This window comes from Mytilus trossulus, chromosome 2 (genome assembly GCF_036588685.1).
Source record: "Mytilus trossulus isolate FHL-02 chromosome 2, PNRI_Mtr1.1.1.hap1, whole genome shotgun sequence".
Taxonomy (NCBI): domain Eukaryota; kingdom Metazoa; phylum Mollusca; class Bivalvia; order Mytilida; family Mytilidae; genus Mytilus; species Mytilus trossulus.
In genome coordinates, this window is record NC_086374.1 from 50199931 (window position 1) to 50212610 (window position 12680).

The window sequence follows — 12680 nt, forward strand, 5'->3', positions numbered from 1 at the left end:
TCTTATAAACAAAGTTCGTTCCCATTGGAAACTGGATTGAACCACGATTTACATCTAACTTGTAAGACAGTTGCATACAACTCCATATATTGACAACAATACAGAAAACTATATGCTCATATGTCTCATTGGAAAGCAACACCATCAAACAGCCTTTTTGAAACTACAAACCCTTTTGCTCTGCCAGGCTAAATGGTTGGTAATCGATCGGCAAACCCATGTATGAAAAGATTGAATAGTTTTTAATAAGGTCAAATGTGAAATATTATGAAAACTAGTATCTAACAGGAAATTACAAAAAAAATGAAATCCCTTTTTCTTATTACTTTTAAATGGATTTTTCTTCCAGTTACCACTAAATATAGTCTTCTCTTAAAGTTTTTAAAACATTTATTCGATTCATTTACCAAGCGTGGAAAGAAGCTTCTTATAATCAAAATAGTGTAAGGCAGTAACCATTTCATTTTCTGGGGGGGAGGGAGGCTATGGATTTTTCTATCAGCGAAAGTAATCAGGACACTGTGTTTCGTGGGAACTGTATTGATTATAACTTTTTATGTCTGTTTGTTTTTTCTCCCTGTACATAGTTGTCAATATAATGCAATTTTATGCGACTGTCATACAAGTGAGAGTTTTACCTAGCTATAAAATCAGGTTTAATTCATCATGTTCTACATGTATCAAATCAGGACTGTGACAGTTTTTATCCTAACGTTTGCTCTGTTTTAGCTATTGATTTTGCCATTTCATATGAGACTTTTCGCTCTTAATCTTCCACGGAGTTCGATATTTCTGTTACTTTACATTCTACATGATAATTGACAATTGAATACATCAGAGAAGAGTTTTGGGTGTTACCAATTCTTCTACTTTTAAACGTATGAACTGGAAATTACAAAGGTAACATATGTCTTGAACATTCTCTACGAAATAAAACCAACAACACTTAGGGGTCATCAAAACCAAAATCATTGAACAGCCAAAACATTTTCAAAGAAACGTCTCCGGTCCGAAAATTACCAAATTAGTCTTTTTGGTAATTATTTCAAATATAAGTTGTTCATGAAGAATGATAAAATATAATTTACACCATTTACATGTTTGGGACATGGTACTTATACAATGTTTTACCATGAATGGGGTAGATCATATTATTGCTAGTGGCCTATCAGCGGTTATTATTTATCTATTAACCAAACGCTTGGGTTTTGACATGCTTCAAACAATATTCTATGTCCTGTTTTATCTCTCAGGAAATAATAGTATTGTGCTGAAGCCAAGATTTCTAGTATTTTTAACTTTAGATTGTTATGGTTGGGCAATATCATCCATCATGAATCAGTGCACTGAAAAATACCTCCCATCTTCAAGGTCAGCCTATACCTATCATTTCTTCATGTATTTGGTTTTGATGTTATATTTGTTATTCTCATCAGATTGTGTCGTCTAATGCTTATTCTATTTCTGTGTGTGTTACATTTTAATGTTGTGTCGTTGTTCTCTTATATTTCATGCGTTTCCCTAAGTTTTAGTTTGTTGCCCCAATTTTGTTTTTTGTCCATAGATTTACGAGTTTTGAACAGCGGTATACTACTGTTGCCTTTATTTATACAAAACCAACTGCAACTCAAGATTTAACTTTACAGTTACATGTTGCTTGATCTCAATATATATAAATTCCACAACTGCAACAAGTGTATTACGATATTTCTCTACTCGAGACAGTTTAATTTTAATATTTAAAGCGCGATCCTTGTCGAGCTTTTTAAATAATTAAAATTTAACTGTTGAGAGTGGAGAAATATCGTAATACACGAGTAACAGTGGTGGAATCTGTTTCTCTAATGATTTTCATACTTCCTTTTAAAAAATTTGAGGAAAGTTGTGTACTTTTGGTGTGACGTCAACAGGCATGGTCGCCTTTTTTCATGGCGTCACAATAAGAAAATTTAGAAGAAAACAAGAAAAATTTAACATCACAATTAATTTCAACCATTCATTTGCCAAGAACAGATTTTTCACTAGTGAAGAGAAATATTTTTCTCACACCGGTCAGGATATGTGAAAATAGTACAAAAATTAGAGAAAAACAAATTAAAGCGCAAACCTCAAGATTGCATAAGTGCTGGATCACTATTCATATATAAAATCGGCGGGCCACGATACTAGTGGTGAACTAAACATTATCTATAACACTTCGTTGTTAAATGTGTTATCCAAAGGTCTGAAATGTCGTAAGCTTCAAAAATCAATCAATATGAAACACAACTTAGTCCTTCAAAATACGGTATGAAAGAGAAAGATGTAGATACATTTTTGGAATATGTATCTATAGGCATATCATGAGTTGTAGAATGCCTACGAGAGCGGGTATACGGGATGGTATTTCCACAATGTTTGATGACATATGGTTTTAGAAATTTTTTAAAGGAGTAGGTCTGGTAAGACCCCTGTTTGGCTCCAGAATATAGCAGTTTTACAAAATGTTAAAATTAAAACTTTTAGTTCTTATTGGAAAGTAGAATGCTTCTGCTACATAAATATGGGCTGTTTTTGACAATACAATGCACATATATCGGGTACTAGCATCATTAAGTCATGCTAAATTACTAAAATCTTCACAATTTTAACATTTTAGCAAAATTTTAGACAGTTTTCGTCTTAAACGAAAGTGGCCGCATTTGTGTCCATTCTCAATATTGTAATGTAGGTTGTATTTGATGATAATACATAACATATATAAAGGTTGAGGATGAACACAGATGCGGCCACTTTCATTTTTGGCAAGCACCATCTAAAAAATGTGACATTTTTTGCATATTTGTCAGATTTTTCATAATTGAGCTTGAATCGGAGCATTTTTAACGAGTAACTCAGTATAAATCTTTCACATGAACTAATTGAATCAAATGAAATAGACACTTAAATGTTTAAAAAGTGTCCTAAATCTTTCGTCAGATGAACCTGACATTTGAGGTCAAAATCTGTCCTTTCCACACCTACTCCTTTGATTTAGCGCCCTTCTTGGTCCAGGATTATGTGATCAGAAGGCGTCATCGCTTGTACATGTACCTCAACAACGCTGTAAAAAGTATTAACCTCTGTTGTTTCGTATGTCTTAAGTAGTGAAAGTTCTAGATCTGTCATCATTTCTGGGATGAATCTATCATTTCTATCTTGATTTGTCATCTGTTTTAATTAAACACACGGCCCTTCTTTGTATCCTTTCTTGTTTATCTATGTCTTTTTTGTCTATGGTTTCATATGATGGTTTCATATTTCATTATTTATGTAACTAGGGATGTGAAGACATTTTTTTCTTTTGGACTATGTTGTATGTTGCGTCTGAGGAATCCAAGAGCAGAACTTGTTTTTTGCTGGTGTTTGTCATATGTGTCGCTGATACAAATCAGAATTAGAAAAAAAAACCGGAATGGGTCTAGGAATACACATGCTATATCGATCTTCAAAGACCTAAATGATTCAAAGAATATGTCCTGTCCCCATTTAATTATATGATTCGTTCCGTTGATAAAGCACCAAACAAAATCGTTTGATGTGTATGTCACAAAACATAAACTCCTTGATAAATGAATGTGGTATTGGCAATTAACTTGGAAACTCACCTCCACGAAATTTACCTGGATAATCATTGGTCTGTTCTATTTTCTTTTGAAATTTCAACCAAGTATGATGAACTGGATCTTCATCCATTGCAATTGATACCTTAATTACTTAAGTGTCATTTCTAACAACGATATATTACTGAGTCTAACAGGTGCTTCACGATACGCTTTCTAATTTATTAGCATACTTTTTATCAACACACCAAAGTTCCTGTTTATAAAGAGGTGACGTGAATCGGGTGTGGATACTAAAAATGAACGGATCTGTTACAATCTAAGACTCTTTCCATTTGCAATAGTATTGTAACATTAGACTTATCTCCCCTTTACAGAAGTATTTTCTATTCCAAATTGAAAGACAAAATGAAAGAATTGGACTAGCTATGTTTCATAAAAAAACAATGGCCAACTAAGATATAAGTATCTCGTTTTATGAGGAGTGATAAATAGTACTTTGTAAACAATAAAACTCTGATTCAAACCAAAACATTCTCTGAAACTGACACAAAGAATCTTGATTTCTTGATTGACGACATATTTGCTACGTTTGGAGGACCTGCTTTTTCAAAGTGCAATCGCTAATTCCAAGAAACCTAACTGTGCTCTTCTTCTGACCGACTTGTTCCATCTTTTTATATGAGGCTGAATTCATATAAGAGTTTCGTAGGAAGAATAAAAAGAAGCGAGTATTATCATGTAATTTCACTTTCTACATTATAGATGATACCCTCCCACTTAATAATTCAAAGTTTGGTGACTATGTTGAACCCATCTTTTTCAACGAGCTTGAAATCAAAAATGCAACAGACACATTTAAATTTGCCGCATGTTTATACGACAAAAAATAGATGGTTTCAGCTTCTCCGTTGTGAAATTTTCATTTCCATGTCACAACTTTCTAGCAGCGTCCGCACATATTCTATAAAGTTACCAGTTGATAACTTATTTCACGTCTTGAATTTCCTATCCTGCTCACCGGGAAGCTATTAAACCAAGATCGTTATGGATTGTTGGTTTCACAGATGGTTTTTTTTTTTACATTTGTCGAAACCACAATCGTTTCATCTTTTCTCGGAATATTACCTACCGAATAGAGTTCTCGCCTGGTTTGTACTTACATGAGCAACAAGACAGATGCCATATGTGGAGCACCTGCAATCATCACCGTGTTTTGTTAAGTTTCATATTGCTCAGACTTTGGTTTTCTATGATCTATTTTGTACATTATTTATTTTTGTCCTTTTTCTCCGTGGCGTTGCTTGTCAATTTTCTACTTTTAAGTTTGAACATTCCTTTGGTTGCGCTTGTCTCCCTTTTACAGAAGATCTGTTTAGGTCTTTTTGATTGTTTTGTTCTCCGACTCTTGTATTTCAGTACTATTGTACTTTTGAACAATATGGGGATATTTCCGGATAATTTTAGTTTTCATTTATATATGACAGAGGAACACGAACAGTGCAACTGATAGGGGAGTAATTGCATACCCTTACAATTCAGATGAATTTACTAAACAAACTTGGTATTCTTACAGTTGAATGTGTAATTTTTATGTTTACTGTAGTAATAATGAATCAAATTAAAATCAATCAATATCAGTTAAAGCAGGCGAAACTTTTTTTAAAAGTCATATATTACCAGATGATCTGAATTTTAAATCAACAAATGTCATCTACGGATTAGAGTGTACCCTTTGTCGGTGAAACAAAAGGAAAGCTAGATAAACGTATGATTGGGCATGTGGCCATATATCAGCATCATCCATAGCACAGGGGACATTGCTTACCAGCCTGATCATTTATTCCTTTCTATGCATGTTCACATCATCGCAAAAATTTACCACGGGACTATCAATCCTCATCTTGCAACACTTCTCATTAGACAAAAAGAGGACTGATGGATTCGATAATTGAAAACTGCGACACCCTATGTATGCAATGACAAAATTAATGGTATAAATATTATTTCTAGTCATTCCTGTAGTTCGGTAAATGTGAGGAACATTTTCAACTCTACTTCTCGACGTAGACGCAGTCATTGTCATCGTCATTATACACCACCAACTCTCCATGATGTCTCTATTGCCTCTTTGTTAAATATTTGTTTGTTTTTAGATTGTGACACAGTGATGGCTGCTGAACCCATTTTTTGACAATTTAACCTATTATGTCTGTTTTGTTCACCCATCGTTGTAAATATAATGTAAGTTGATGCGTCTGATATACAAGTGATAGGTTTAGCACTATAAAACCAGGTTCGACCTACCATTTTCTACATTTGAAAATGTCTGTACCAAGTCAGGAATATGGCAGTTGTTTTCTATTTATTTGATATTGCCATTTGATTAAGGACTTTTCGTTTAGAATTTTCCTCGGGAGTTCTGTATTTTTTTATGATTTCACTTTTTAATGACCTGCTACCATTTGTAAAAAAAACACTTAGTTATTAATCAAGTTATCATAAAGTTTTATTCATCACCCCTTTCAAAACTTCATTATCTGTACAATTTATGTTTGGACACTCCGACAACACCTCCCTTTTTCAAAGATCAGTCTGTACCTATCATTTCTTATACCAAAGTTAAATTACAACTAACATGTTTAATTTCAAACAGGTGTTGCAGGATCTCAATATTGAAGACTCCAAGTCTGAACCTCCTGGCTGTTCCTTTACTTGTCCCCCTTTCATATATTATCCGGCTGGTCACATTATTACCGGTGACTTAGAAATTGTCAATTAAACATATCTGCATAATGTCTTATGCAAGGCCAGAAATATCGTGAGCCTAAATCCATCAATTGAAAATACAACTCCAAAATACTGATGGATTCAGTCACGGATTATTCCAGTCAATGGGCTAAACGTAAGAAAGAAGACGTAGATACGCTTTCTGAATGGATTAAAACCATAAGGTCGTTAGTACAAATCAGAATTTAGAAACTGAAAGGGTCTATTAATACCTATGCTACATCAATCTTCAACGACCAAAATGTTGAAAAACACATGTTATACTTCCATGACAAATATGTTGTTGTCCCTCCAGAGAAAGCCCCAGACGTTTTTGTGTGAAAGTCATACAACATAAACTGCTTGATAACAATTCACTAGGTAACTCAACATATACACCCACGATACTTACTAAAGAGGACAGCCTGCACAATACAAGGTCTGGTCTATAGTTCTTTGGAATTTCGACCAAAGACGAAGAACTCCATCTTCAATCACTGTATTGTTTTAGTATTGAGTCCTTACAGACAACGGTATATTGATGGGTCTTCCAAGTTAGTATTACGAAACCTCTTTTTAATTGGTTATGAAAGGTATCAGGATTATAATTTAGTACACCAGACGCGTGTTTCGTCTTCATAAGACTTAAATTAGTAGCATCATTCTAGATAGGGCATGAATCAGATATAGATACTAAAAAAATCAAAAGATCTTTTACAAACTAATTCTCTTTCATCTTGCAATAGTATTAAACTATTTGACTTATCTACACTTTGCACAAGTATTCCCTATACCAAACTAAAAGACAAATTAAAGAGTTGGTCCTGCTTTGTAAAAATGCAACAACATTCGATTCTAACAACAAGTTTTCTGAAATTTAAATTACCAAGATGCTTGACTTCTTTATTTGTCTGAGCTTCAATTGACTGTAGATCTACATCTGCACTTTCATCTTCATTGACATTAACATCCAAGTTATCTTCATTTACATTTTCATTTGAAAAAAAATGCTTGATTTCTTAATTGACAACATATTTGTTACGTTTGGAGGACCATTTTTTCAACAAACAATCGGCTTTCCAATGTGAACAAACTGTGCATCTCTTCTTGCCGACTTGTTCCTTTATTAAAATGAGACTGACTTCATACAGGAACTTCTTAGGTAGAAAGAAAAGAAGTCAACAGTATATTTTAACTCTACTTTTTGTTGTATTGATGATGTTCTCTCACAAAATAGTTCAAACTTAGGTGAATATGTTGGACGATACTATCCCATTGTTCTTGAGGTAAAGGATACAACAGATACAGTTTAGTCTGCATCATAAATTACCTTACATCAAGAAATTTAAAGTTGAAAACAAAACTTAACGTCAAAAGAGATGATTTCAGCTTCCAAATAGTGAACTTTTCATTTCTAGTTGGCAGCATTCCAGCAGCGCCTGCATGTTTAGTATATATCGCCAAGTTCATTCGATATTCCAGGGCTTGTATTTGTCATTATTATTTTCTTGATAGAGGGTTGCTGCTCACGAGGAAAGTATAAAAACAAAAGTTCTATGTGTTGAAGTTAAGTTCATCCCTTCGTAAATTTTACGACCACCTTCACTAGTTGGTTGACCGTTATGAGATATCCGTCTCACAGATGATAACGGATATATTCCCCATGTCGTTACTACAACCCCATACCCTTTTCCAGAATTCGACCGAATGAATTAGACTTATAACCGGGTTTGAAATAACATGAGCAAAACGACGGCTGCCAAATGTCGAGTAGGACCTGCTTACCCTTCCGGAGCACCTAATATCACCTCAACGTTTTGATCGGGTTCGTGTTGCTCAGTCTTTAGTTTTCAATGTTGTGCTTTTAATTATATACTTCTGTTTGTCTATTGGTTTTTTTTTCTTTTTTAGCCCTGACGTTGTCTGTTTATTTTCATACACATATCATGTACCTCTGGTATCCTTCGCCCTCACTCAGTCCGTAGACTTTTGATGTTTGATTTGGTTTTTTTTGTTGTTGATTTTGTTGTTGTAGTTTTGTTGGGGTTTTTTTTTTTTTGGGGGGGGGGGGGTAAGGTTGGAGGGAAGATGATATTTTGTTACATGTCGGTCCTAATTTTACCTGACTTTTTATTGCACACTTGGTAAACTCTTAAACATTATTTTTATCTTATGGTTTATCAAACCGAATGACTGTATCAGTTGTCCTCTTCAACATTAAAATCGCTACACAAATTGATTATTGCATAACATATTTTAGTTGCAATGATAAAGTAATGTTTGTATCAATATTGGCTGACCTGCAGGGCTACATTTTAAAAAAGGATCAACATTGTGTCAATATTTAATTGCGGCATACGTTTAGTTATTTCAGGAGGAGCAAAGTCCATGTACATTAACGTGAGAGATCGGATAATAAAAATAAGAAGATAACAGTTTTCAGTATAACAAATAGATACAATGATTTCTGATGAACGGTTTACAATGACTTGCTGTCAGTGCTTTAACGCTTGATAACATGCAATGCACTCAGTCTCTTTATCATCAAATGACATGCTCCCAAAATTTAGTTTCAAATTTTTCTTAATAGAATTTGAGTGTCAGCCTTGTTTCAAAAAATCATATCATACTATGAAACACAGACATTTTGACGGTACCAACTGTTAAACGTTTTCCCTGTCCATTTCAGTTCTTTGTTTTTATAAGTATTCAATAACTCGCATAGATCACACAAACTTCTGTAGTAATTTTGTTCGTTGTCTATATGGTATTTATCTGATTCTTTTAAATATGATATGTATTCGCTTTCATTTGACCCTAGTCTTAACAAATATTCTGCAAGAAGTTTTGGATTTTCATAATCATTAACATCTATGTACGTTTTTGGTGGTACAATGGATTTAACGTTCGGAGCACCTCTATACACATATACAGCATTGCTGTTATCAAGGAATGTATGAAATACCTTCTCAGTAACATAATCTTTGCACAAACTATTTTCAAAACCAAGATAAAATTTATACTTTTGCGATAAAACTTCGTGGCAGCCAGGCAAGGTCCGGTTCGGGCAAGGTTTTTTACCGCAATCACCATAAATATCAACTTTTATATATTTTCGCAATTGTCTGACGTACAGTTCACGTCTTGAACGAGATTGACAATTACCTACCGCCCAAGCAACATATTTCGTTTTATTTTTGAAAATTTCACTGTAATTTTTCTGTAAAGGAATAGTTCTTCTGAAAGTTTTGTAGTTCAAGAAAATTTCACTATCCTTTCTGTATGTCATGCTCCAGTCAAATTTATCATCCCAAACACGATTTAAGTCCTCATCGTAAGCAGGACTTTCAATATTAACAATCACCCAAATCTGACCACGTTTCTTAAAAGGCACTTTGTTCCACATATCACGGTAGGCAAACAAAACAGCTGCACTCTTTTTAAGAACTGTCTTATTTTCTGTCAGAATACAGTTTGAGAATTTACATCCAGTCAAATCTTCATTTCCACTGAAATATCCTTGTTTAGCATACCATAGAATAGTTATTGTTGAATTATTCTTTCTGGAATTTGAACTGAATGTAGAACTATCATTAGAAGAACTTTTAAAATCCTGAAGGTACGATCGGAGATAATAAAATGTCGTCCGATGTCCGCTTATAATGCAGCCAATATCTAGCGTAACTAAACATACGAAGAAAAACAAAACGAAAAACTTTTTCTTCTCCATAAAAATCCCTAAAAACAGAATAATACAAAAAAAAATACTAGTCTATACATGTCCGATAAACTATAACATTTTCCTCAAAACAAAGATCACGGCTTACAACAACATATATTTAAATTGTATGTAGTCACAGAGATATATTTGTATATATATATATATATGTGTTTCTGGCGGTTAGTACATAATCCAAACGTAGCATTCTCTGTCTCTTAGTCTTTGACGTATTATACTATGTTAGAAAGATGTTTATAGTATTAATCAACAAGAGGGCCACCTGGCTAACTAAACATATAATCAAGTGTTCGTTATGTTAAAGTCCATACCTTACTCGCATATATCTTTTGGCAATTAAAAATGTGAAATAGTAATGTGTTACCTATTAAACTAATAAGCGCAGTACGAATGTACCAACTGGTACCAGTGACATATAGCATATAATTTCCTAAAGGCTACATGTATTTATTGTAAATTAAGATGTGAGAAAAATACCGGAAAAATATTAGCAACGGAATAAGATGTTGTTGATAAAACCCGTAAATTTTAATACTGTTTAAGTAAACTCATTGATAATTTGTATAAGGTTACCGATTTAACATCGTAATAGAATCTTTAAATAATGTCGTATCAGTTTTAACTTTGATTTCGATTGTGTGTGTTTTGCATAATGAAAATATAGCTGAATTATATCGGTATCTGTAAAATTGAGAATGAAAATGTGGAATATGCCAAATACACAATAACCCGACAAAATATAACAGACGGAGGCCACCAATTGGTCTTCAACGCAGAGAGAAAATTAAAAAGTCCAAGCGTAAATTCTAATTCGAATTGCAATGCGCGTCAAATTCGCTTTACTTAAATGTACATGTGAACGAGTCATTAATTCGAATTACGTGTGAACGCAGCATTACAATGGTATGCGTATTTTACACCTGTTCAAATGGACATATGAATATGTTAGACATATGAAAAAGATATACAGGCAAACGTAAAATATCATTGGTTACCTATTTTGGTCATTCCTGTTTTCAGATGATCCATTCTAAATTCCTTTCTCACCACTCTGTAAAATTGAATTGACCATTAACAATTACTACACGAATTTTCAGTTCTTCGCGCAAGACGTCTAACGTGACGGTACCCAAATTACACCTATTTTGACCGTGAGTTTGTTCACCTACGTTTTTTTTATGATAAAGACAAAAATTTCCATTCTGTGTTTATTTTGTAGCCGTATCCATCTTTATTATATATGATGATATATATAGGTACACCAACTTGATTTTAATCCATATGGAATCATAGAAAAATTGGTATAAATTGACCTCCAAACCATCAATGATTCTGAAATGAGGAGTATACCCAAATTGCATCCATGCTTAAATTCACATCGTCAAAAGTCAAATTAAGCTTTTGTTTAATTTCTTTAAATATTTTAAACAACTGGATATTAGTCCATGCTTACTCTTCCTTTTTTTAAATGGATACTTTAAACATTGTATTTGGTCGTTTTGATGACGTCTCAAGGCGAGTAAACGCTTCATCTACTGGTCCGAGACCACCATTGTCGTCCCTTGATTTTCGTTGTTCACAAATATAGTCCCTAGTGTTGACAGTGGGTTACTTGCCATTAATTTTTATACCTCTTCCCAATTTATTTCTCCATGTTTAATGCTTCAAATTGCAAGTAGGGGGATAAAATTACACTGTAAAAAAATTTGGGTCCAGAATTTTAAAGGAAAGTAGTGATTTGGTCCAGCTGAAAAAGGTTGAAAATGAGCACTTCGGAAGCTGTCAAAAGATTTCAAGACGCCCTAAACATAAAATTGTCCATATTTTGAGTTAGAGGCGATGAAGTTTTCTATAATTTTGATATAATTTGTCCCAAAAGTAGTACAACACACTGTAAAAGTTTCTTTGAGAAAGCGCAGGTGGGATTTTTTTTATTTTCATTTATGTTCTAAAAGAAATGCACTACGAATTAATTGTGTTCTCGGACCGTGAACGTTTTGCCCATATCTAGATATGTTTAACTATGTTGAAAGATGTGCTTAGTATCAAATCATAAAAAGACAAACTGTTTAGTCACTAGGAAAACTTGTAAGATGTCCGCTGCTAATGATATATGTACGATCCTTGATTAGAAGTGATGTGAAAATTGACAAAAATGTTTTCCCGAACTAAGCAATGCAATTACAGTCAAGTTTCTCTAATAAATGTTATTTCCTTCCTTCACTCTATCAAGTGTTGCCTTCCGATCCAACACTGGACTATTTTTGATTTTCAAATAGATTTCAATGTATTATTATGTAACTGAAATATGAAAATGTGAAAGAAAAGATCCGTAAATAATGTTGCATTTATATATTCTAGTTTTGTTTAAATGTTACCTTGTTTGTCTTTTTAATCGATTTAATATGAGTTTTGGACATCGGCAAAGTTGACTACTAGGCTGATATGCATAGACCATCTAAATTTAGAATTGTTCCGAACGGACGGATTTTTCTACATGTCCTACGAGAAATTATAAAATTGCGAATGGAATTAGTATACTTAGACTGGATATCTAAACTTAATATATACATTTGGGTATACAGGATTTT

The 12680-nt window shown here is 33.4% G+C and overlaps 1 protein-coding gene across 1 annotated transcript; it reads right to left on the reverse strand.

Moving 5' to 3' along the window:
- Positions 1-8676: 8676 nt before the first annotated feature.
- On the reverse strand, positions 8677-11621 carry LOC134707492 (glycoprotein 3-alpha-L-fucosyltransferase A-like). The gene is made up of 2 exons (XM_063567272.1): positions 11085-11621; positions 8677-10088 (listed from the first exon to the last, which is right to left on the reverse strand). The coding sequence occupies exons 1-2, from the start codon at positions 11116-11118 to the stop codon at positions 8980-8982; spliced, it is 1143 nt and encodes a 380-aa protein (XP_063423342.1). The 5' UTR covers positions 11119-11621; the 3' UTR covers positions 8677-8979.
- Positions 11622-12680: the final 1059 nt, after the last annotated feature.

What these genes read in the sequence shown, in the direction of transcription:
- LOC134707492 (XM_063567272.1), bottom strand. Translation starts at nt 11,118, where the DNA reads ATGGATCATCTGAAAACAGGAATGACCAAAATAG. An exon ending in AACAGGAATGACCAAAATAG is followed by an intron (nt 10,089 to 11,084) that starts GTAACCAATGAT and finishes TTCTGTTTTTAG; the next exon opens with GGATTTTTATGGAGAAGAAA.